The sequence below is a fragment of the Streptopelia decaocto genome, assembly GCF_964273445.1.
Source record: "Streptopelia decaocto genome assembly, chromosome: Z".
Lineage (NCBI taxonomy): Eukaryota > Metazoa > Chordata > Aves > Columbiformes > Columbidae > Streptopelia > Streptopelia decaocto.
Genome location: NC_138657.1, coordinates 34,950,595 through 34,977,691, shown reverse-complemented (window position 1 = coordinate 34,977,691; position 27,097 = coordinate 34,950,595). Strand labels below are relative to the sequence as shown.

The 27,097-nt window shown below is 37.0% G+C and overlaps 1 protein-coding gene across 3 annotated transcripts in view; it reads left to right on the top strand.

Moving 5' to 3' along the window:
- The window catches only part of AUH (AU RNA binding methylglutaconyl-CoA hydratase), a 158,402-nt gene that overhangs the window by 23,763 nt on the left and 107,542 nt on the right, over nt 1-27,097 (top strand). For 2 of the 3 annotated variants that reach the window (XR_014186212.1, XM_082074789.1), the window contains exon 4: nt 14,593-14,679. The exons of the other annotated variant lie outside the window; for it this stretch is intronic. Coding sequence is in view for 1 of the 2 variants with exons in the window: in XM_082074789.1 (XP_081930915.1) it covers nt 14,593-14,679 (87 nt within the window). In the remaining variant the exon portion in view is untranslated. The remainder of the gene's footprint in view (nt 1-14,592; nt 14,680-27,097) is intronic. 3 annotated transcript variants of the gene reach the window in all.

Below are 27,097 nucleotides of genomic sequence, written 5' to 3'. Positions count from 1 at the left end.
ATTTTCAGAGTGCAGTGGTGAACTCTAACCAAGAATTCAGTATGTAGGGAGGTGCTCTTCAGCTATTTTTAATCCAAAAATATCTCCCGTGCTATTGAGGTACAAACCCAGGTTTTGGAAAAAAGATTCTTTCTGTACTTATAGCTCTTCTTGGTTGGCAGTTTGCACAGACTTTGAGAAATGCCTTATGGGGATTGTTATTCTCACTGCTTTACTTATGGACAGTTGCAGTTTTTACTGCAGTATGGAATTGTAGTCTGAGATATATTTCTAAATTACAGAGTGTTGTTTGGCTGTCTTCATAGACTTGCGTCAGTAATGTGCTTTTGCTTTAAGTTTTTAATTTCGCATCTTCAGATGGACAAAAAGTTCTCTATGTAAGAGTGAAAACATTTAATTTGTTTTTTCAGCTCTCTTGAAAGCTGGGTTAGTATCCTAACCTGCATTAAGATAATTCAGGAACTTCATCTGTTTCTCAAAGATGCTTGTACATCTCTGTGGTAAATGTATTTTAGATTTCCAAGACAGCTTTGCGTATTTTGAAATGGAATTTTATTTATTGCACAGAAAACATGGAGGATTTTAATAGACTTAAGTCAGTCTTTTAGTAGTATCAAGTTGTTCTTAGCTTGATGATAACAGGTCAGTAAGGGTGTTGAACAATTTGGTTGACTCTGACATGGTACCAGACCCATTTTAACGTGATTATGATAGAGGGTGGCTATGTTAGTTCATGTAATTCTCACTCTTTTAATCATCTGCAAATCATGGTTACAAGAAAGCAATCAAATCTTTATTATGTGTAAATTCCCCGTTTGTCATAGTCTCTCCTACATCTTCTCAAAAGCTGCAGAGTTAATTCCACTTGTTGGCTAGCTCTTTTGCTGCTTTTTCAGGGCATGCACATGAATCCATTTTTTTGTGAGAAGTTACGCTCGCTCATCTATGCTCCATAGAAAATGGTTGAAACCTGTGTGGCTTTAAAGTGTCTAAAACCAGGTGAAGAATACTTAACAGGAAGATACAGGTTATTTATTACCTCTACTCATACTAAATTGATAAGGGTAACCTTTGGCTTGGCCTCTGCTATCCAGGACACCACTGTTAAATGTGTTTGTGCTTAGGTGAGGAATTTAATTATTTTTAACTGAACATCTGACTTTCCACTACGATGTCTAAGCTCTAGATATCTTCCTTAAGTATTAATATTCAGTCAAGTAGACACCTCAATTTGAAATACCCATGTCCTGTCTGTCAGTATTTGACATCTTGGTTTGCGAAGTCTGCTGTTTTTCTTCATGTTTCTCTGAGGCAGGTTGTCACAGTACACTGTATGAGCTAACTAACCCTTTACCTTGGTGTACTAAGTGCCTGTGGCACCTGGTTTCTTTATTGGTGAGGGAACTGAGCCTGCTTTGCCATTTATATCCTTAGCTGAGAAAACCTGCTTGCAAAAATAATCTGATCCCATGTGCTTGGTGGTAATGTGGGCTGGAAATAGAATACATGGGTGCAACACAGGGCGAAAATAGTCATTGGATGGTAAAGAATTATTTTCCAATTGCCCTTGAAAACAATAAAATGATCGTGTATCAGAGGTATTTAGACATATCTGAATCTATGACATTTTTATCTTAAGACAGTTTACAAGAGTTAGTTTCATATCTGCTTCCATCTATAATGTGGATGAAATAACGCACAATGCAGCTATGTATATGTGTTCTGATTGCCACAAATATGAAGAAAAACTTCCAATAATTAAAAAAAATTTATCATCTCTATTCTTTGCCTGGTGCTTACAGTGGTTTCTTACGACAGAATTGGTCTTCTGTTCACAGCTATAATATGTTCATGCAGTGACACTGGATAAGGTTGAGACCTGGCCATGGTGAAGATGGTTTGAATCTTGTATGTAGTTCATTTTTTTTCTATGCAGTCAGTGGACATTTGTTCTGTACCTTTTACAGTGTTTTCCTTTGTAAAAGTAACATAGGAAATAGGAAAATGAAGAAATTCTGAAATTTCCCTTATGTTAATTTTTACCTTATAAAATTTTTACTTTTTTCCTATTTAAGTGCTGATCTCATATGCTTTAATAAATAGAAATGTATGTGTGCTTCCATTCATATAGATGAGGCAACTCTTTTATTACCTTACACCAAAAGAAATTTAAAAGATAAGTAAAAGAAATGCTGTGTCTCCTGCCTGTTTTACACAAAATACAGTCCCTAAAAAGCTACTTAATGATGAAAGGTGCAGATACAAAGTTCTCTGTGATGTCTCTCTCAGTATTTTCCAACTTCATGTCAGTAGTTTATGTTAATAGTGAAACAGCAGAGTTTTGTAGGATATAAGAAATTTAGGCCTAAAATAGTCTCTCATTGATTTTAAGATTTCTTTGTGGATTTCGTGTCACTGGCTGGAACTTACTGACTGTGTGTGGATGGACATGGTTTTTAAGTGATTGGAGCTCTGGGATCAAATACCACCAATCTGTATAATTTATTAAGCCCTTCCAGATGGCAAGTAATATTCCAGTGTTGGATCTCCTTTGCTTTGCTTTCTTTCTCTGAAGTAATTTGCTGACACGTCTGTTGGATTTTTTTTTTTTTTTTCAATAGAAGAGATCAAGTGTCTCTGAACTATTTTAAAATAGTCCTTAGAAAATGGAATTGAGTGTTCAACATCAGTGCTAAAAATATATTCAATTGATGGGAAATTTTGCTATTTGCAGGCATTTTCATTTATTTTTCTGAGTCAGTTTGAAGCCTTTGGGGACACTGGGAATACAGGGAAGTATTGCTTGTGAGCTGCTTAACTTGACGCTTATGAGAAACAGAATTGCAGCTGCTGGTTTTCTGTCCGACTTCTATGTGAACAAAGCATAATTAAAGAGATGTTCCCGCTCACGGCTCAAATGCTTACTAGCCCTTACTTTCACACAGTACTGTGTGGAATGGCAGGACTGTGGCCTTGAGTGCTCGCCCAGTATTAATAGAGCCAGTGATGTTTGTGCAGGAATGCCAGTGATTTTAATGCTGCTTTTTTGGTTTTTTTTGAGATCAAGGTGTAAGCTTTCTTAATAGAGTTAAAGTGACCAAAGCTGAACTCCATATCTTTCACCCAGAAGGCTTTTCTTCTGGTTGAGTTTTCCCACAAAAGTTCTTGTTCTTCTCGCCAGCTATAGCCTGAGAAGTCTTGTGGTCAAACTCACTAGTCACCTCATCTGGTCTTTCTAAGGCCATTACTCCAAATGTTTCCTCACGTTTGTTTCTGGTTTGCTGTATGCAGAGACTGATCATCTTGTGAGGATACAAGTCATGATTATTGCTACAGATATTCTTGACAAAAAATGTCCAGCGGCAGACTATGAAGGTGATTAGGGGTGATAGGGGATCTTATCAATGCTTATAAACATCTCAAGGGTGGGTGTCGAGAGGATGGGACCAGACTCTTTTCAGTGGTGCCCAACAATAGGATGAGGGTAATGGGCACAGACTGAAGCACAGGAGGTTCCATCTGAATATGAGGAGAAACTTCTTTACTTTGAGTGTGCCAGAGCACTGGAACAGGCTGCCCAGAGAGGTTGTGGAGTCTCCTTCTCTGGAGACATTCAAGACCCTCCTGGACACATTCCTGTACGATCTGCTCTGGGTGAACCTGCTTTAGCACATGGATTGGACTGGGTGATCTCTAGAGGTCTCTTCCAACCCCCAGCATTCTGTGATTCTGTGATATTCTACATGTATTCGTTACCTGCTTCTTTAAATGTTCCACGAGAAGTATTACTTGCTGTATAGCTGCAGAGAATCCAGTGTCATTGAATCTTGGCATGCTGGAAGCTTCCACCTCATATAACAATATGACTAATATTAATAATTGTAAAAAAAAAAAAAAAGAAGGCATGTAGAGCATGTAGAGAGGTACCGGGTGATGCCTTTCAAATCGAGGGATGGGGTAGAGAGTAAAGAAAAAGAAAAAAAACGCTTTCACCAGTGCCTTGACCTACATTCAGGTGATATAACAGTTCAAATGGTGGTTTTTCTCAGGAATAACTCCTTCTTTTTTTAATAGGATTTATGCCTGAGTACTGACTTGGGGACTTCTTCAGAAGAGATTCTGACTTTCTCTTTTTTACCACATAATGCACTTCCTCCTTTTCTTGTTACAGCTCTTAAAACCGGGTGTGCTGTTAGTTAACTATTTTTGTAATTATTACTAATCAAAGCAGATAAACCCAGCAGTATCAATTCCTGTTAACTTTAAAAAAACATGTGCAGTGGTTAGATATATAGTATATGCAAAAGATTTGACTCAGTCATGTGTAATAGCGTGATGAAAGTTGTATTTTTTTTATTACTTAATTTATTAGAAATCAAAGTGGAACAAAGAGCAGGTTGCTCGAGATTCTGTCTGTATTCATATTTCTGTAGTTTGAAAGGCTTAGTGCTATTTACCAAGAATGTTCAGTCTGTGTATCACTATGCATTTATGGTTGAAGAAGAAAGATGAAGAATCTTACCACTAGCAAGTATTAGGAATGCCTGCTTATTAATAGAAGGTAGAAAACTGTGTCACTTATCATTATAGAGATTAAATATTAGGAGGCTCACTGAAAAGCTATTGCGATTGATGAAATGCAGTACTACATTAATGCTGTTTTTTTCATTAGTGGTGGTGTCAAAATACCCATACACTCTTACTTTACTGAGTAAATTACTTTTAGTTCTTTGTTTAAAAAACAAGAACTCTGGTGCTGATTTCTTCAGAGGATTTTCTTATGGAAGATGTAGAATAAATAAAAATCAGAATTATTCCACTGTTTGTTGGGAACTAAATAGTGGGGTAAAGAAATGCAGCTTTGATGGTTCTCTGATTGGAAATATGTTATTCATTACCAGAAAGTCAGTGCACACCGTGTTATGGGCATAATGTAGAAGTTATGTTAGTGAAGGTTGAATATTAAAATGAAAAGTGTTTTGAGGAAGTTACATGTTTAGACTACCAGAATGACTGGATTAAAGAAGTACCTCTCTAATGGTTATTGTGGAAATAACATAGAAATACAAGTGTTGCAGGAAATAGCTTTATTTTTTTTTTTTTTTTTTTTTGGGGGGGGGTGGGTGGAGGGGAGGAAAGCTCTGTGTTGAATGATAATTGCAACATGTATTGGTTTTTATTAAATGCTGATTTTTATCATTACCATGATGTGACATGTAAGCTCATGGCCTTCCCATGTTTAAGTAGCTGGGCTGTTGTATGAGGAATTATATGAAGATTGGGACAAACAGGTTTGTCATGATTTGATCACTCTAGAGGTCTGTATTTGTGGTTCTTAGGCACTTAAGGGGTGACCTTCACTGCTGCCACCAGTGTCTTTTCCTTCTGGCTCTTCTCCAGTAATTCTGTATCCGAGAGTCAGGGATGATGCAGTGTCCCTACCTGTCTTCTGCTAGTCCTGATTTTTTTAGCTTGGCAGAGGTCACCAGAAGTGAGGCACAGCACAGCATCAAAGTTAATATTGTGTTAACTTACTGTTTGGAGACAGGTAGCTGTCCTGTTCTTGTACCTTTCCACCAGTACTGATCTCTTTCATGTGCCATGGAGGAAAGTGCAGCAAGTCCTATTGTGATAGTTATACAATGTTTTGCCTTCATAAGAGTTACTAGAGACTGGGGAGTGACTGAGGCAGTTGTTGGATGATGGAAGTGTCATGAAGAAAACTGCTTGTTGTTTAGGAAAAAATTTTCTTTGAAGAGGTGAAATGAGGGAAAGGCTGAGGTACTAAATGCCTTCTTTGTCTCAGTCTTTAGCAGTCAGATCAGTTGTGCTCCAGGTTCCCAGCCCCCTGAGCCAGAAAGAGGGATGGGGAACAGAATGAAGCCCTAATAGTCCAAGGGGAAACAGTGACCTGCTACATCACTTGGACACCACAAGTCTATGGGGACAGATGGGATGCACCCAAGGGTTCTGGGGGAGCTGGCAGAGGTGATCACCAAGCCACTTTGAATTATATGCCAGCAATCCTGGCTAACTGGGAAGGTCCTGGTTAACTGGAATTGGCAGATGTGATGCCCATCTACAAGAGGGGCTGGAAGGAGGATCGGGGGGACTATAGACCTGTCAGTCTGACCTTGGTGCCAGGGAAGGTCATGGAGCAAATCATCCTGAGTGACATCGCATGGCACATACAAGAGAAACTTATGATCAGGCCCAGGCAGCATGGGTTTATGAAAGGCTTGACCAACCTGATCTCCTTCTATGACAAGGTGAGCCACCTAGTAGATGAGGGAAAGGCTGTGGATGTTGTGTGCTTAGACTTCAGTAAAGCCTTTGACACTGTATCTCCCAGCATTCTCCTGGAGAAACTGGCTACTCATGGCCTGGATGGGTGTACTCTTTGATGGGTAAAGAACTGGCTGGAGGGCTGGGCTCAAAGAGCTGTGGTGAATGGAGCCAAATCCAAGTGGCAGCCAGTCACAAGTGGTGACTAGATTGTTGGGCTGAGACCAACTGTATGAGGTTCATCAGGGCCAAGTGCCGGGTCCTGCACTTGGGTCACAACAACCCCAGGCAGTACTACAGGCTCGGGGAAGAGTGACTGGAAAAGTGCCTGTCAGAGAGGGGTCTGGAGGTGTTGATCAACAGCTGGCTGAACATGAGCCATCAGTGTGCCCAGGTGGCTAAGAGGGCCAACAGCATCCTGGCTTGTATCAGGAATAGTGTGGCCAGCAGGACTAGGGAAGTGATTGTGTCCCTGTACTCAGTGCTGGTGTAGCCCCACCTCAAATCCTGTGTTCAGTTTTGGGCCACTCACTGCAAGAAAGACATCGAATTGCTGCAGAGGGTTCAGAGAAGGGTGATGAGGCTGGTGAGGGGTCTGGAGCACAAGTCTGAGGGAGCTGGGGCTGTTTAGCCTGGAGAAAAGGAGGCTGAGGGGAGACCTTATTGCTGTCTACAACTACCTGAAAGGAGATTGTAGCCTGGAGGGTGTTGGTCTCTTCTCCCAAGTAGCAAGTGATAGGACAAGGGGAAATGGGCTCAAGTTGCACCAGAGGAGGGTTAGACTGGATGTTAGGAAAAAATTCTTCACGGAAAGGGTTGTCAGGCATTGGAACAGGCTGCCCAAGGAAGTGGGAGTCACCATCCCTGGAGGTGTTTAAAAGGTGTTTAGATGAAGTTCTTAGGGACATGATTTAGTGCTAGAGTTAGGTTATGGTTGGACTCAATGATTCTGAGGGTCTCTTCCAACTGGAATGATTCTGTGATTAAGATGCTTATAATGATTTTTTTCTTTTCTCTTATGCTAGTGAAGATGAATTCAGGAGAGACGTGAGGTACAAGCTGCCTTTTTTGTGGCAGAAAAGGTTAACAGGAGGAATATTGTTGGGTGCTTCTAGATTTAGAACTGAATAGACAGGATGGAAATAAAGCCAACTGACTTTAATCTATATCTGGTCTGAATTCGCATAAGCATTGTAAAGGGATTGTAGGACTTTCGTATAAGAAGTTAGGGCTATTTATATTCACATTCACGATTTCTGGATTTGAGGAGGAAACCTGTTTGAATTAGTACCTTGGCCTTTAAGAAAAACTTGTGATTCAAAAGCTTAAAAGAAAAAAGGAAAAGTTAAAAAAACCCAAACGTTATACTTTCTGAAATATCCCATTTATGGGAACTGATTTAGCAGCAAGTGCTTTAAATATGCTGATCTTAATGTAATATATTGCTAGATATGAGATAATCCATATGAGGGGAACTACAAAACTACCATCTTACCAGAGCGAATGCTCAGGACTGGCATCCTGCCAAAGGCTGCAGTACACAAGAGTTACAGGCATTTTGTTTGTTCTTCACAGTTTGATGATTCTCAGGAACCTTTCTGTGACACAGAGGAGATACAGGTAAAAAGATATCCAAGTCATGCTAATAAATCTTACATGGAAGAATATCAATTTAAGTTTGACTTAAAAATCAGATATCCACATTTAGAGAACTTCAGGTGTGCAACAGGATTTGTTGTTGCTGTAAATAAAGCAAATAATTACTAGAGAAAGTAGATGATTATTCTTAAGTTATGAAAGATGAATTATGAAGTCTTCTGCTTTAAAAAAACTTGTGATAACCATATGTTGTGAACACGTTTCTTACACAAAATGTTATTTAACAGGAAATTATGAAAAATGTGTTATAACATCCTTATTATGTTTGTGTAACTGTACCAAAGACTGACCAGTGACTGTTTCGTGATAGCTCTTTGGGGTTTCAGAACCAGCTTTTAGGTATATTAATTCACTCTTAAGGTTGAGTCCCATGGAGTATACTGGGTTTACTTTTTTGGTTAAAATTTCTTCCTAGTGATCATAAGCATATGTACCCTTACTTAGATTAATTAAAAAAAATCATGGATCTTAATAGTGTGCTTTCAAATGATTTTGTGCATCTGAAAAATAGAATTCCTGATACTTACATGTAACTTTTGGAATTCTCCATTCCGTTTTATATGAGATTTTAGACACTGGCTTAATATTTTGCGATGTTACTGACTTCTTCATCATTGTGTTTTTTAGTTTCCCACCTGATTTGTTTAAATTGCTAAAGTGTGTTTGTTTGTTTATTTATTTTTAAAAATGCTAGTATGAAGTGCACTAAAATGTAGAGATGCAAGTCATACTTGCCACATGAAAGTGATGATCATGTCTGTTTACTTTCACACATATAAATAAATATAAAGGAAAAATTTAAGTGTGAGAAGATGTGAGAGTTTGGGTAAAACTATGTGGAGACTGAGACTAAATGTCATGGGATTCCTTCCTCATTGAAAAGTTTTGACGTACTCTGAAATTACTGGAAATTTGGAGAAAAAGTTGTTGATAAATCTTTCTGAGTTTGAACTTAGGCTGGCTCTGGTGTTGTCCTCAAATATGCTTGTACAGCTCCCTTTTTGCGGTATTCGTAACCTCATAAAAGTTGATTGGGGTTCTGCTAATGATTTCAGCTAAACTTGGATTTCCTGCAGTGATTTCTCTAAGAGATGCACACATTTGTCTTTGAAGAAAGATATTTACATGTATGCTAATGGGTGTTTTTTGTTTGTTTGTTTGTTTGTTTGTTTTAACACTAGTTATAGCTTAATCTATAGTGTGTCTCAAAGATGACCATTTGCCTCAGTGTTTTAGTTTGGCACCTTAACTGTCTGTTTTTCTGTGGGAAGAAGGAGGGATATTAACTCACAGACTTCTTAATTACTTTGTGTAGGAATAAACCCTGGGTGCATAGCAATTCTTAACCTTTTAATTGGTGAGGTGATGCATGTTTTGTACTCTTAGTTGACAGCATAGTAAGTTTCCTTCATAAATTCCTCCACCTGTCTCAATGCGTTATTAAACAGAGGTGGTGCCTCTGTGTTTTGCCGTTTTCAGCGTTCGTAGTTCTTGCCAACAAGATACAGGAGGATTGTACAGAACATGCGAAAGAATATCTTCTGATGCTCACAGATGTCACTTCCTGATTCAGATTTTGGTGTGCTGACAGAATTGGTTGATCTGTGTTTATAGCAAGATCAAAGGGCAAGCTCAAAATAACATTGCTACTGTAAAAATGTAATACATTATTCTACCTCAAATGCCTGTGCATGTGTCACTTCCTTTCCTCTTTTCAGAGAAAAGGCACTGTGGGCGCCTTTCAGCATGTGGTAGCATAACTTCACAGTTTAATTTTTGTGTGCCAGGTTTCTAAAAGACTTATTTTTAAATAAAGGTATTTACCAAGTAAGGTTAACATTTTAAGTATGATGTATAAACCGTTAAATTTTATGCCTTTTTAGTTTACAGCTTTTGTGTTGTATTTTGGAAGTACATGTTAAAGCATTGTGTAGAACAGTATTATGCAAGAAAATTTTTGGCATTTATGGTATTTGGAAAGTGAGGCTTATAAAAGATGTTGGAACAGATTTTTTCAAACACACCACTTACCTTTTCAACAGTATATAAATTATATTTAGAAAGTGGGTGAAAATGTCCAAATAAGGCAAGAGGCCTGAAGTCAGAGTAATCACTGTAAAACTTGGGTTGTTTTTGTGTGCTCTCTTGTTAAATAGCCACCATTGTCATATAGAAGTGTAAGCAGAAAAATTCTGGTCAATAACAGAAATATGCCTATCTTGCTGGACTGCCCTTGGTTTCCTCAAACAAACATTGTCTCTGGCATCATTGTGAAATGCAAGTCAAGCACATGCTGCAAAATCTCTTTAGACTGACAGTGTACAATAGCCAACCATTGACTAGCCAAATGTTTAAAAGAGTTGGTTACATCAGGGTTTTTATACTTTTTGGAAGTAAAGTAAAAAATAACTAAGCTTTTTGTGTTCTTCCAGTGTTGGAGTGGGGAAATATGAAAGTGATAGTTTCAAATCAAACAGAGATTTTCTTTCAGATTGACAAACCTCAGTAGAAGTGTAGGTAGTATTTAAAACAGCATGTATCTTCCTCACAGTAGTTTCACAGGTTGATCTGCAAATACCAGTTTATGTACTTGCTGGTGAGCAGACCTTCAAAAGACTGTTCTTTGTACTGGTGTTTTGCAAACGGGACTGTTCTGCAGGGAATTTCTCTGCTACTGGTTTTCTTTATAAATTTAGAAGTGATGCTACTGTGGCTTAAATTGATTCAAGAGGAGTTTGTTTGCAAGTGGAGGAGAGTACCTGTCCTGATCCTAGTTAATGTAGCTGTAGGAGGAAGTGGCTGATTGCACTGTCAATGTAGTCTTTCACTGTTTCACTTCTCTCTTGTTCTGTACTAGCAGCTGGTAACCTGAAAATGGCATTGCGCAGTCTTTAAAAGGGAGTTCGTAAAGTGCTGGGAGCAGAGAGGTGAGAATTTGGGAGCATGACCCCTAGAATCACAGCTGGTTTTGGCTAGCTTTTGCTACATTTCTGAGTGGTTGAGAATCAGTTCGTGGGACAAAGCATCAAGACGCCAGAAAGTGTAATGTGGAGAAAAAAATGATTCATGCTTCAGTACAAACAGGATGGATGTGGGGACATAATTACAGTGTAGAAACAAATCTGCAACAGCTAGTTTGCCTGGCCTAGTGTTAGCTCAGGTTCTCCTTCCCTTAGATCTTTGGGAAGAATGGCTTAGAGAGCCCTGTGTCTGGCATGGTGTGGAGTCATGGACCCACAGAACAGCCTCTGGAGTCTGTGGGGAGTGGGTGTGGGGCAGCAGATGGGCCAAATTTGTCTGCAGATTCCAGCAGTGGCCCATGGGAAACTTACAGAGCTTTCTTCTGTTAGAGTTTTTGTGGTTTGAAAAGCTTAGCTACTTTGTTGCTCTCAGCAGTTGAGCAAATAGTATTTTCAGATACTTTGAAGTAGGGATCTTGGGGTGAGAGAAAGGGTCTTTGATTTCAGTAGCTGAGAGAGCAGAAGTCTCTGGTTGAACCTGCGCTCTCCTTCATGGCTGTCTTCAGAAACTTAAACTTCTGACCTGAGAACAGATTTTGAAGAAACATGAATAGTTCTCTGCTATGTGGGTCAAGGGATTCTTCAAGAATTCTTTGATCAGTAGTTGAATCTTATAACAGGAACAAAAGTATTAAGTTAGTGGCAGTTCCATCTCCTGTGAACCCAGGGATGCCAAGGCATGTGTTCTCTTGGAGTGCACCAAATGGTTTCTGTCTAAAAGTATTTTCCCTGAAAAATCTTCATTTAATACTATTATGCTTTGGAGGCCTAAAATAAGAAAGGATTAGGAAAAGAACTTTTTCCATTTACTTGGCAGTTACAAGGGAGGTATACTTAAAAAGGGAAATGTAAGATTACAGAAGTTAGTAAGGCACTAAGATCAGCTATTGTACTAGATTTTTTTTTTTCAGTACTCAAAATCATTGATTTTTAACTGGCAGCTACCTTTTAATCTATTCTCACAAAAGTTTTTGTTGAAAATTTAGATTTCTGTAAATAACCTCAGTGACATATTTTAACTGAAGGGAGAAGTTTGCAATCTATTTTTTTTGTTTTAGATTTTTTTAAATTAAGTCAATTTTTTTTTTTTTTAATGAGTCTGAATATATTAAAACCTAAAAATTTCTTTAGTTTTATTGTTGTCCCAAAACCAGGATTCTTTACCTGGTATGCATACAAATGAGTCAAATTTGACACACAGAGATGAGATATTGTTTATAACAGAGTTGCGCAAGTCTGGAATAAAGCCAGCATGCCAGCCAGAAAAGTAGAAGGCATTATATAAAAAAATCTTATCACTACATTCACACCCTAAAGAGCCAACTGGTTACACATTTGCATATTGGTTACATAATTCTTTTAGCTTATAATGAGCAATGTTCAGCTAAAGGACACTTTATCCAACAGTCTTGAGATACGTGTTAAAGCAAGACTCAACTGATTGTGTGGGCTTCAAAATGTCTGAAACTGCAAGGCCAGTAGTGTCTGTAGTTTCTGACTGGTGTTTTGCAAGTCACTCTTTGTTGTATAACAGACTGATCTAAAACTGAAAGGATTTACATGTCTTTAGGTTAGCAGTTGCAGACAGGATTCATTCTTTTACGAGATGACAACATTATCTTGACAATATATTTTCTTAACAGTTATGCTGAAGGTATTTTCTAGGTTCAGTGCCTCTCTTTTGAAGTTTTCTTTATATACTTTTAAAGTGTATGCCCACTGAGCAGGATTTAAATGTGTGGAAGTTTTGAGTCAGATTGCCCAGCCATACAGTTTTCTTGTTCATAAAACACAGTTTCTTCCTGTTCTTATATAGGCAATGATTTGGGCAGAGTTGTAGAAGCTAGACTCAGACATTAAGTGATAACAGAGAAGTGCTGTTTTTCCATTTGCACACTTGCTGATACAACTTTTAAAGCAGGTTTTGTCGTGAAGTTTCTTTTTAGAAAGCTGCTTTTAGCTACACAACTGTATCATAAATGCATTTCTGAAAGTTACCTGCAGTTTTATATGATTTATTATTCTGTCCAGATTAAGGGATGCAAATTTTGTTTGCGTTTCAGGTTACTGGCAAGATTTTCCCATGCATTGATTGTGAACTGCTAAGGAAGCAATTGCAGTTTTGCTGCAGTGCAGACTCAGTTGACCACAGTAAATCCTGTTCTATATTGCCTGCTCAACTGTCCTGTCCTACTGTCTTCAGTTGGGGCATATCCTAGAAGGTTGTTTGGAAGCTTTTAGCGAGGTGTCTGGTAGTATGAATTAAACTTGACCTTATTTAGTGGGAAACATGCAAATGAAGTCAGGACTGTTGTTTCATTGTTTTTATATTGATATGCATCGAAGGAGAACAGAAGTTTTAGTGAAATGAACAGCTTTGCTATGGTGGAAGTAGAAGGGGAGATATAGAGCTGCATTACTGGGCATATTACCTTAGCACAGCAGCTGGATGTGTATCAGAAAATGCTGTGACACTGAAGTTATGAGTTTCAACTGATGCTGTCAACAAAAGTATACCTAAACCTCTGTTTGATGAAGAGCATCAAGAGGATCTAGCATGAGTAAGGTAAAAGGGGGAGCCTATGACTGCTTGATTTAAAATTCAGAGTTACAGTCTTAACTTAATCTGAGTCCAATACATTTTCCTGAATGGACAGTATTTTGATTCTCGGGGTGGAGAAACATGAGACTGTTTTTAGCATTGGATATATGCCTTGTTTAGCCTTTTCAGGCATATGCCAAGAAACTAACTGAATAGGTTCATTTTTACCAAATGGATGACATACACAGTAAGTTGAATGGGAGTGTTGCACTTTTTTAGAGAATAAATGTGTATATGCAGATTTTGCCTTTTTCTATAAGAAAAATTGACTTCCTGTCTTAGTCTGTATTTAGCTATTATTATTATTAATATTATTACTTTCCAGTCCTCCTTTTCTTTACACATTCATGAGATAAAATGTCAGTTTTGCACATCAGTGTATTTTTAAAAACACATTTTGGTAAAAATCTCTACGTACAGTGTGCTTTAAAAACAGAATTATTTTCATATATTCATGAAGAAATGTATTAAAAATGTCAAGTTTTTGCATGTTTTGGAAGAACAAAAAATATGTAACTTATTAAAAAATATATTTCACTAAAGTGAGTTGAAAAATGGTACTAGGTCCACAGTAGAATTTTTTATTAAGATAAATGTAGTCTGTTAATGTAAAAACATGCACCCGAGGTATTTTATGACCTACCAATCAAAGAACAACAAGAGCACCATATGAAAAACATGTATTTATCAGACTTTGTGACACAGTTAGGAAAATAGAAGTATATGTCAGATAAAATACTCGCATAAATGCTGTTGTTCATAAATATTTTAATATGAAAAGTCACCAGGAAGAATATACTTGATGAAAATCTGGTGGTGGGAATTTGATTTTCCTGTTTTGTTTTTCCTTGATAAAGAGTCCATGTTTTCCTTGAAATCTGTGGAAGATGCATGTGACCAATTTGAACTGTCCTTGTCTCAAAGCAGACTTAATATTTTCTTTTGAATACAGGAATATTTTACTTTTGAAAATATATTCACTGTACTATATCCGGCTTGCTAACGTGTGTGAAATGTCACTTACAGGTGCTGACCTTAAAGAAAGAGCAAAAATGCACTCAAGTGAAGTTAGTTCTTTTGTCTCAAAAGCAAGAGCAACTATTAATGAAATGGGTATGTAACCTCTTCCTTTAACAATGCCATTTTATCTGTAACCTGGGAAGGGTTAGATTGGGAGGATGCCATAAATGTGCATGGTTGATTCTTGACAGGTAGTATGATATCCACAACTACTTATATTGATAAATATGAGTCAAAATCCATTCTTTCTTTTAAAACGTCCCTAATCAAGTTGGACTTTTTTTTAGAATGCTAGGAAAAGCTAAATCTCAACTGAAATAGAGGTGATTTGCTCTGCTATTTTCATAAAGCCTGCATTATTATGTGACATCCAGGTACTTCAGAATTCAGTTTTTACTATTACATTCTTGTGGTTGGTATAATTAATGCAGGAAGTTATCTACTAAGGCCTTCCATATTTTCATTTAGTCCGCAATTGTTCTGGTATAGTAAAACCTGTCAATAATTCAGGATTTTAATTTTACCAACTTTTAAGGATAGTAACTTCTCTGTAAATTTCACATTACTAATTCCCCGTGGAATCATTATGTTTTTACATCTCTGCTGATGAATTTTAATATAATTGTTTCTCAACAGGGCATGCCAATATATTTTGTCAAAAGAGAAGTCAAATGTACCAAGTTTGAAGAAATTGGTTTTATATGTTGGATGTATATATGCAACATATTTTGTCACTTGAAATTTTGGCACGAAACTCTGAGGAATAAATAATTTCTCAGATCATGTTTTTAGATGCATTTCCTTAATACCATTGGGTCAGATCTTCATTTGGCAGAATGTTAGGAATGGAAACCAGTATGTTTTTGCAGGTAAATGGCAGACTGCTGAAGAATGACCCTTTGATTAGGTATTTATGGAGATACTCATGTCCTTGAATTAATGTCTTGTCTTTGAAGTGAAGCATATCCTCAAGGCTCTTTAAATAAATAAAATCAGTAAAATATCTAGAAGTGAATTGATCATTAATTTCCTGCAGCTGATAACTGTATTTCATGCTTGCATTTGTACCTTTTACTGGAAGGCCATGACAGAGGCAACAAGTCTTTCCATTTAGTTACTTTGTGAGATTTTTAGTAGGCTTCCTTAGCTCTAAGCATAATAATAATTTTTCAGCCTTTCTGGGACTGAAGTTATTTGAAATACTTTCTGAGCTGCTATTAATATTTAAATAGGAACAGCTGTTTTTAAGGCTTTCCTATCATCAGGAAATATTTTTTAAAAATTTGACTGTTTTTAATTTTTTAAGTGGGAGAAATCCTAAAGTCTCAAGAAGTATTTGGATTTGGCATTGTGCACTAATTGACTGGAAAATACATATGGTGGTTGGATGTTTTGTTTTGCTGCAGAGCTGAAAAGACTTTAGACAAATATTTGATTGTCTTCAAGGCCATTAAGGTTCCTACGAGAATGTTTAACTACTGAATATGTAAGCAAAATTTCAGTGTTATCTAAAAGGTTTACAGTGGATCATGCTTAGACTGAATTACTTGAAGTTTAGGAAATCAGTATGAGTGCTTTCATTCATTAATCTCTTGTTTCTGTCTCAAGAAATAAGCATGAAATTATAAGTGGAATTAATATGTGAGAATCTAGGTCAGTGAGGTACCTAGATAGGAAGGTTTGTAAGGGGATGTAGTAACAGCAATTAGACGTGCTACAGGTTGGAAAAGAGAGAGAATTTGAATGTGGCTCTTGCTTGATATTGTAACAAAACTTTTGCTTAGGTTTGGTGACTGTGTCTCTCCCCTCCTTCTTCTTCCTTTTTATCTCCCCCTTCTGCCTCCTTCCCTCCTTCCCTAGATGCTCCCTTCTATCACTTCTAATGTTATTGGTCAATTTTCATATCAAGTATGTTTGGACACACATGCTATATATAGGTAGCTTTTATTTTTGAGTCACATGATGTGTTCCAACCATATATATATATGAGACATTGTTTTTGAGCACATTATGCAAACAGTAGATGTATTTATAAGATGGATCCAACACTTTTCTCAAGGGTCTTTGCAGAGCTATTTAAAATGTGGTTCCCTACATCAGGAACAGGTAGACAATATAAAAAAAAGTGGATTGTTAAATGAGATTAGATTAGATCAGTGCACAATGCATCATGTTGTGTGATGCCCTTATGAACAGAAGTGAACATTAACTTCGTAGCAAGTCAGGGGTTCTCAGTTCTTTTTTTTTTTCTTCCGGAGAAGTGATTTGGAATTACAGAACTTAATTCATGTAGAACTAGTGGGACATTGTATTTGCATTTGATTACTGCAATGAATCTGTATAATGAAAATAATAATGATATTTTTCCCACCCAGAAACAACCAGAATGTTGTGAGATGGTTAAAGAGGGGAAACAATTTTCAAATAATTATTTGCAACTACTGAGTGCTAGGTAGCCAGGAAACAATACTTCTAATCTCCCACTTTATTATTTTTCTATCCAAGTTTAATGCTGTAATCTCATTTAAAATGTGTTCTACTTTTTGCTTTACAGAAATAGGTCATGTTTTGATAATTGCATTTCTGTTCAGATATGTGACCTAGTAAGGAGTTTCTTCTTAGCAATTTTTTCAGAAAGAAAACCATTAAGTTATCTTAATAGACAAAATACACAAAAGTTTAATTACATCTTGAACAACTGGATTAACTTAGCTTTTTAGAACTGACATGTTTTGGCTTTCTTTAGCTCTTGTCAGTTTTATTACATTTAAAATTCTTATGCTGGTGGTTTTGTAAAAAGCTGTAGTATCATTTTGGAATACAGCTACAGAAGAGAGTTTTCTGGAAATTAAAAGCATACTGCACTTGTTTTTATGGGATTAATTTATAACTTCTTGCTAAATTTAGGTGAAATATTAAGACTCCAGTAAATATCACTTGGTATAAAAATAAGCACTCAAAAAAGAGCTGAAAAAATTGTACTGAGCTGTTAGTTACTGTGCTCAGAACTTTAAGTTGAAGGGGAAAAAATCAAACCAGCTCTATTTTTAGCAGTGGCTGAGTGTTCTAAAATTATACCAGAATTGTGGGTAGTTTATTTTTTTTTTAATAGGAGAAATTATAAGACTAGTTGTCCTTTACTATGTTCTGCCTTGAGTCTCTTCATTACTGATGAAAGGCTGGCTTTATCCTCAAAAAAACAGGAGAGGAGGAGAGAAAAGCATTAATAGATCTCTTGCAACCATGCACAACAAAACAGCCCTGACTAAATTAAATCAAATGTTCCTGACTCCCAAAAACCTCGGGTTTTGACACTTCGGGGAAGTAAAACAAGCAAGCAAACACCACCATCATTGTGGGTCAGATCTTCAGCATATATTTTATGGCATGACTCCCATTAAGTCCAAGTTTTTTCTTTATACTGCGTGTGGGGTCTTCTGGGCTGTGGTATTAACATTGTATACATGTTATCTTTTAGGATTTCAGTTGCAAAACAGAGACTATGTATGGAGCCGAATGCTATAACCACTCATCCTCCAGAAAAACACCTTGTTTAAAAGAAAGAAAAGCCCTGGAGAAGGGGTTTGAACTTGGCAAATACTTGTAATTACTCAAAGTGATGTTTGCCCCTGATCTCCAAGAAGTGAGAAACACCTTTGGCTAGCAAAACTCTTCCAAAGAACATAGGCATAAGTACCTAAAGAAGAATTTGTGTTTTTCTCTTGGGGAGGAGCAGATACAGGCTATAACTTGAAAAATCATTCTCTGGGAAGCTGAATGAAATATCGTGGGTAGCTATCAGTTTTGAAAAACGACAAATTTACAGCTAGCAGTGCCGTGCTTAGCAGCCACCCTTAGGCATCATAATGTCCCTAAGTAGCTAACGCTGTGAAAGGCAGATTTTGGCACAGTGTTGCTCTTTATGTGTTATGTTGTTGCCTGTTCAGTTAAATGTGAAGCACAGCTAATACAGTCCAAAACTTCTAGCATTCTGAATGCATTGCTGAACTCTTGGTTGGTTTCCAGTAGTAGATTTACTGCTTGTCTTAATGTTGAATTAATTTAAGATACCCTTTGACTAAGTATTGTCTGTTTCCTAAATAGTACTGTCCTTGCAGAGCTGAAATTACGGACTTTGTCAAGTTGCATTGGATTGTTTTTAATTTAAAAACATAATGCTAAACTCTATATCATTATAGAAGCATTGAATGCAACGTTAAACTTCTCTACCAAGATGTCTATTAGTTATTTATGTGACAGCATTGCTTCCATGATTGTTAATACATGTTTTTCCCCATAATAATAACTTTCCAAAAACTGTTATAAAAAAGGATTTAGAAACAGACAACCTGACTATTAGGATGACCTGACTGTCCTTCCTTATAGATCTGTAGATCAGGGAAGGTGATGGCTTTGCATTTCTCATCCATTGCTTTGGTGCCTGGCACTGCTGTACAGCCACATTAATGTAGCATCAGCTGTAGTTTAGTGTTCCTTAAATGCTGTTCTATGAGGAAAAAAGACTCTGCTCTGGACATGGCTCTTTAATTTTCCACCCACAGAAAGTAACTGTACTCGAAAGGTGCTGCTTGCTCAAATGGTTTATGGAGTTTTACACAGCCAGTTTGCACAATGACTGTTAAAACAGGCCCCCAGTGTGACTTGTTGTCCAAGGCTTCTCTTCCCTCTCTGGGGAGCCACATGGTGTATGTTTGGTGCATTGGGAAAATACACTTTCCTTTCCCTGTTCAGGTTTGAAATTGCATGTTCCAGTCTCTGAATGAGAAGGAATAGTTTGTTAGGTCTTTTGCTTTGCCCGTCTCAGTCTCTGGCTCTGTTCCTTAGAACCAGTTGGTATTCAAGGGGCAGGGACTCTTGGCATGGTACCGAAAACATTATACTGCAACCTCATTGCTTGTGCCCAGCATTAGGCTTTGACTTCAGAATAGCATGTTCAAATCTTTTAGTGAACATGGCCTTTGCCTAGTTATGTGCTGCTTTGATGATATTACTGAGCTAGTTTATAAGAACATTTTTTTTATGCTTACACTGAAACATAAGGGAATGTTTCCTTTGTAGCGTTCAGTGAATGCCCTGACTGAAACTCTTACTTAATATATTAAGGTAACTTAGAAATAAAGACTCTTTAGCACTAGACTGGGTAATGTAAGTATATGAAATACTGCTGAAAATAGGTAGAGGAGAAAAATTCTAGGAAAGTTCAGCTAAAATGATCACAGTTTGTGGGATTTTCTTTGTATTGTGTCAAATAAGAATGCTACTGGTACTAGAGTGTGTGTTGTCTTCATACTGTAAATCAAAAAAATAGATTAAAAAAAAAGAAAAACTTATCCCACTGGCTTCTGTTAGCTATTAGAGAATATAGTTGTGCTGTTGTTTGATTTTTATTTTGTGCACTCTCTAAGAAGGAAAAGAAGTCAATGTAACTGAAATAATTTATCCTCAGCATCATCCTTTTGTTTTGTAAATTCAGTGGTTGAATATATGCTATGCTGTTTGTTTGAGTAATAAGTTCTTAAGTGTTCCTTAGTAAGGATAAGAAATGTAAGAAATAATTTTCATTTCTCTTACATTCAAAGCTTTTCTTCATTTGCACAGAAAGGAGATTCTGTCATCTAGGGTTTACTTCATTATTGTTTTACTGAGGGCAGAATAATGCTACAAGAACAAAAAGTAGTAAATATGAAGAAACTGAGGAATATTTATCAAACTGAGGTACATCACTACAGAGTAATGAAATATCCAAACTGTTTTATGTAATACAAAAAGTGAACCATTAGGTGAGTTTACTACAGAAGACTGTAGCTAAAGAGTTTGATTAAAGCACCTCCTTCATTCCCCTTGGTTGCCCGGATTTTGTTCCTATTATCAAGAATATAAAACATGTTGTCCCTAGTACCAGTCAGTAATAAAGTACCATGTAGAAAATTTTAAAATTAAGAATATTCCTGTGTTAAGGATATTTTATCAATTAAAAAAATTTTTTTCTAGGTCACTTGTAACAGTGAGTGATCATTGGAGGAAACTGGGAAATTAGCGAGTTGAAGGAGAGGCCTTAAGAAAACCCTTTAGCTACTGTCATAATAAAGGGAAAATAACCTTTACTAGTATCTTCTTCTTAATAATCAACTGTAAGTAATGTGCAGTAACCATCTTCATTAAAAAGCAAAATTTCTTTACAAGTATTAATTTTTTTTTTTAATGCAGCTCTTTCTTGCTGCTGATTGTCTGCCTGAACTTTGAAGGTATTAAGGCAAAGATAATAATGTTCAAATAAATCTATCAACAGTAAGAGCCTATTAAGCTTCTTATCCAAAGCACAGGCATTAGAGGGTAGCTAAAAGCATTTCACAGTCGTAACTAGCACTGTATGGAGAAGAACTGTATATATCCAAATGCACACGTAGACAGTTCAGAATTAAAAATGTGATAATGTTTTTGCAGATGGAGGTATTTTTAAAACTTATGCAAATGTATGTTACTTTGAGTAACCACTTTTTCATTCTTTTTGCAATTATGACAGGTAAAGCTTTGTAGCATTTCATTATTTGCCTTGCACAAAAATGGTTTGACCAGTCTTCTTGGCCTTCAGGTTCATATGGGAAGATTTGACAGTCTCAGCCACTTTCACATGTTGCTATGTACTTTGATTGGCTTTAGCCAACCAGGCTGGATGAAAGTGCTTGTTGAAGCATTTGGTTTCTATCAGTTTTTTTTTCCCTATAGAAAGGCATTTTTTGATCACAGTACTTGCAACTGAAAATGCAAGCTAACTGTGGCAGTCACTGACGTGATGACAGATTTCACAAGGCCGGGTAAATGCCAGAAACACAGCTGATGTTGCTGAGTGCGAAGCTTGTATGCCATCTTAATGTTATTATTGTTCTTCAGGAAAAGATCCCAAAAGGTGAAATCAAGATACAGTATTGTGTTACAATTATTTTTCTGATTTCCTATGACATAAATTAACTTATGTGAAAGTGTAGTTTTGTAATTAAAATGTTCCTAATATAAAGAATATTTCAGTTATTGTAATTGCCCAGGGATTGCCTCTACTTGCCACTCAAGGGGCTTAGTTTACGCCTTTTGATTTTCTGGAGGGAAAAATCTTAATTTTGTGCTCGAGAGAGAAAAAAATCAGGGTAGTGAACAGGTGGAAGAGAAGTCTATTCTGAGTTACAAGATATGAATATTCAGCTATAAACTGAGTTATTTTAAAATCAAATTAGAAAAAACCCAAACATTCACAGTTACTACACCAAGCTAGCAGGTAGTTTTAAATAATCACTAATGCTGATTCAAATTTCCTGTTCACATTTGTGGTTTTTGAAAACTCATTCCTAGCTTGTGACCAGAAAACTTAGAGTTTTTGGGTTATTAAAGAAACTCTGTAAAGTAACAGCTCTTGAACCTTTATTTCACCATTGTTGGCTGGAGTATCTCTCCTGTGAGGAAAGGCTGTTCAGCCTGGAAAAGAGAATGCTCAGGAGGTGATCTTATCAATAGATACCTAAATACCTAAAGAGGAGGGTGTTAAGAAGGTGAAGCTAGGCTATCTCCAGTGACAGGACCAGAGACAGTGGGCATGAACTGGAACACAGAAGGTTCCTCCTGAACGTCAGGAAACACTTATTTGCTGTGAGGGTGATGGAGCATTGGCACAGGTTACCCAGGAAGGTTGTGGAGTCCTTCAAAAGCCATCTGAACATGGGCTTGAGCAGCTTGCTCCGGGTGACACTGCTTGAGCATGGTGGTTGGATAAGGTGACCTCCATGTGCTGAAAATGTGTGTAGGCAGATATTTGCCACACTTTCTTAATCTGAGTTAAATAATGAATTGTGGAATTCTTTATATATTCCTCAATTTATAGCATCCTTTTCTCCAGTAATCCAAGTAATACTCATGGTATGCAGGATATTTTTAGACAATTCATCCTCCTTGCTTTGTTTTTTATGAAATCCATTAACCAAAAAGAAAAGTGAGCTGCTAGAAATGCCCCTTGAAGTTGCTTGTCCTGGTAAGATATGCACTTATCAAGATTATTTGTCAAATAATCATGAACGTACATGTGGGATAAATAACTTGGACAACCTATTTCTCCATTCCGTGGGAACTCAGTTGTACCATCATGTACACTTGAATTTTCTTGCTACTTCCATGTTAGTTGGAGACTCGCAGTTATTGAAGGAAGCAGAGTACTCTCACTACTTTCTTTTCAGTCAGTGTGGTGAAACAGGAATTTTTCTTAGGCTATTGACTGTTGATAATTAAAGACAAGCTAGGCTTATGAATCTGGTTCAGCAGGTGCTAGAGGTAGTGAAAAGGCACACTTAAAATGGCGCTCCATTTGAATGTTACTAAATACCAAATTCTGACTGTTGTGGTTGTACTCATCTGTAAATGAGTACTTCAAAAATAGAAGTTAGTTACATCTAAGGGACCATATGACCAATTTGTGCATTGTTAGGGGTTGAATGGGCTTCCATGTAGTTTTCTGATTCATGGGAATCAGGACCTGCAATTGATCCTAAGTCTACTGGCCTTCCAGTTTTTTAATAGTTGCTCCTGTATCCTAGCTGTAGGAAGGAATACTAGAGGTGTTCTTCAGGTTGATTGTTTGAAACTGCTGTCAAACTACAAATGTATGGTTCTCACAGAAGTCTCATTGGAAAGTGAACAGCCTATATCTCAAAATTTTGTCCTTAGCTCAAGAATGTTTCTTCCTTTTGTACACATATGTGGTACTGTTGCTAACAGAAAGTACTACGCATATAAATTTATTTAGCAAGCAAGAAAAGCATTATTAAGAGGTTGGTCTCTTTGGATTTGATATGTTGTAAAGCAGTAATTCTTTTCTGTGTGTCATGTGATTTAAATTAGTAAATCTAAGCAAGTTGGTGTAGGTTGACCGGGAACACAAATCACAAAGTCTGGAATTTTGGATAACCGTATTATTCTTCCTTTGCATGTTTCAGGAACTTTCACTAAGGGAAAGTGTAGAGTCCTGCATCTGGGCAGGAACAATCCCAGGTTCCAGTATAGGTTGGGAAATTACATATTAGAGAGCAGTGTAGGGGAAAGGGACCTGGGGGTCCTGGTGGACAACAGGATGACCATGAGCCAGCACTGTGCCCTTGTGGCCAGGAAGGCCAATGGCATCCTGGGGTGTATTACAAGGCGGGTGGTTAGTAGATCGAGAGAGGTTCTCCTTCCCCTCTACTCTGCCCTGGTGAGACCACATCTGGAATATTGTGTCCAGTTCTGGGCCCCTCAGTTCAAGAAGGACAGGGAACTGCTGGAGAGAGTCCAGCGTAGGGCAACAAAGATGATTAAGGGAGTGGAGCATCTCCCTTATGAGGAAAGGCTGAGGGAGCTGGGTCTCTTTAGCTTGGAGAAGAGGAGACTGAGGGGTGACCTTATTAATGTTTATAAATATATAAAGGGTGAGTGCCACGAGGGTGGAGCCAGGCTCTTCTCGGTGGCAAACAATGATAGGACAAGGGGTAATAGGATCAAGCTGGAACACAAGAGGTTCCACTTAAATTTGAGAAAAAACTTCTTCTCAGTAAGGGTGACAGAGCACTGGAACAGGCTGCCCAGGGAGGTTGTGGAGTCTCCTTCTCTGGAGACATTCAAAACCCACCTGGGCATGTTCCTGTGTGACCTCACCTAGGCGTTCCTGCTCCAGTGGGGGGATTGGACTAGATGATCTTCTGAGGTCCCTTCCAGTCCCAAACATACTGTGATACTGTGATACTTGTAATAGTGATAGGTGTTCCTTTGAGCCCTAAGACACTGTCTGAAGAATATCTTTATTGCCTGTTATGTAAAATCTACTATATGCAATGTTTCATAAAGGCAAGACTAATGTATAATTTACTGCCAGTTGTTGCTGTATCATGTTATTAAGTTTAGTTTCTCTGATTGAAGTTTTTTATGTGCCATTAATTTCTTATTTCTTCAGTTTACCTCTTGGTCACTACAGCTGTATCATGTCTTGAAAGGCCAATAAATGTATTTTTATACAGGTTGGATCACCTTCTTCTCTAACAGTTTATTTGTCAAATAACTTAATACATTAAAAAAATATTTTGATCTGCTTTTTCATGTTTCTCTCCTTTTCAGCTAGTCCAGGCTCTGCTTCTACTCATGTGATGTCAAATACAGAAATACATTTTTGTCTTATATCTGGCTCTGTTGCTGACTTAGGACTAACATATACTGAAACAGGCCCTACTCTACTGTACCTAGAACCTTCCTTTTCTGTAATATTATTAAACATTGATGTTATGTTAGGACGTGTATTGGTTTTTGGTTTCGACACTTGTTTGACATGCAGAATGGAAATGTACATACAGAATATGCAGCATGTTTTACAATACAATAGATATGTGAAGCAGTCCTTCATTAATTCATTGTATGAACTGGCTTATTATTTAATGTCCTTCATATTCCCCACTTCGATGTTCTACAGTACTTCAGTGCAATTCTCTGACTACAGTGTGATGCTGCTTATTACTTAGTAGTTTTTAACTACTTCTAACAACATTAATCTGTGTATATACATAGTCTACTCTTGTCTGTGTGTTGTACACTCTAGTTTAATTATTTTGGTTTTTCATATATATTTCTAATTCTTTTTGTAGACTTTACTATGTAGCTCATGATTGCACATTGATAAACCCGTATCACATCTAGAATCTAGCACTAATAATTAGCAGTACAACAGTTGCCTGCACTGTGTATTTGTTATTTACAGCATGAAAAAATCTGGAATGTTAGAGAATAAAATCACTGTGTGTCTTGGCAAAGCTTTAAATAGTTTTTTTATATCACTCATAGCAAATGAGCCTTGCAATGTAGAATCATTGTGTAGGCTGACCTGTCTATTTGTGTAATTTATTGTTCTTAAAATCTGAGTGCCTACAACTCAGCTAAATCTACAGGGCATGATTTGTCAAACATTATCTCTGTTTTTGTTATAAGCTGAACAGTTTTGGCAGTTGTATATTAAAATTATGCAGCTGAGTATAAACAAGTGCCTCTTGTGCTACAAAACACAAATATTCCAAGAAGCTTTACCCTTGGTAGTAAGTTCTAGAGACTTAGAAACTCAGTTTACAGTCCAGAGTAATTGATAATTTATTTCTGTATTGCTTTTTCTGACCCTTCATTAGAACACACAGTAATGATTAACTTCTTAAATTCTTTTGATAGATGTGCACACAGCTCTTGTAAAGAATTTGTATTTTGCCTTTCATTCATTGTCAACTTCCATGTCAGGTGATCTTTTAAAATTAATATCCTTGGGAACTGATGATTCTGACATATGGTATCAAACTGCTTTTTCTGCCTTTGAGTTATGAATTTTAGGTTTTCTTGATAGGAATTCTGGCTGTAATTCTAAAACCAAGCTGTTTTAAATTACTCTTTCTATAAAAAGTTTCCTTTCCATGTGTAACAGTCTACTTGAATTGTACCGTAGCTAAATCTGGAAGTTACTTATAGAGAAAGTAGTCTGCCTTGGAGTACTGCAAAAGTTATGTAAATAGTGCTCCAGAATGCTGTTTGCTAGTCTTTGAGAAATGGAGCATACATGTGAGTAGTAGCTGGAAACTACAGTTAACAATGACCATGCCTTTGTGTTCAGGCAAATTATTTTTAGTTTACGTATGGCAAAGGCCTTTAAGAGAGATGCTGGCTGTATCAGCATTCAACTTGGATTGCAAGACGATTTGGCAAATTGGTTGTGAGTTTTGGTCAGCAGCCTAGACCTGTTGGAAATGAGAGTTACCTTCTCTTCTTGCCTTCCATATAGCTAAGAAAAACTATATAGAGTAAGAACAGATTTTAGACCTGCTCCTCTGTCTCCTATACCTTCTGTGGTAGATGGCAATTTTAATGGATACCTTGGCCTCTCTTCAGTGACGGCAAGTGCTTGGTGTTGCAAACAGTATCAGTAGTCTCTTTTGACTACTCTCTTTTGCCTACACTCTTTTTTGAGTGTTGAGTCAGATAATGACTTTTCATCGTGATTAGACCAGCAACCAAGGGACTTCGGTTTAAAGCCTCTGTTACAATATTGAAAAGCATGAGTAAGTTTTTATTCTTTCCTTAAAGACAGTTGGATTTTCATTAGCTGTTAATCATGAAAGGATGTCAGTTTGCAGCTAAAAATAGCCTTTCATTTATTTGGATATTTTGTTTTGTTACGTAGAGAGAGACTATCTGTTCATATACAGATGTACTCATGCTGATACAGATTAACTTGATTTTTGTAAAAAAATCAATTAAATATTATCTGAAGTCTATATAAAAGGTAAACTAAGCAGCACAACTTCTAAATCTAGATTTAACAGGTTCACTACATAAAGGAAATATTATCCATAATTAATACATTAAATTAATATTTTTGGGCATGTTATCCTTTTAGATTTTAAAAGGAGATAACATTCTCTGTCACCTCATTTTCATTTATATTTTGGAAGCA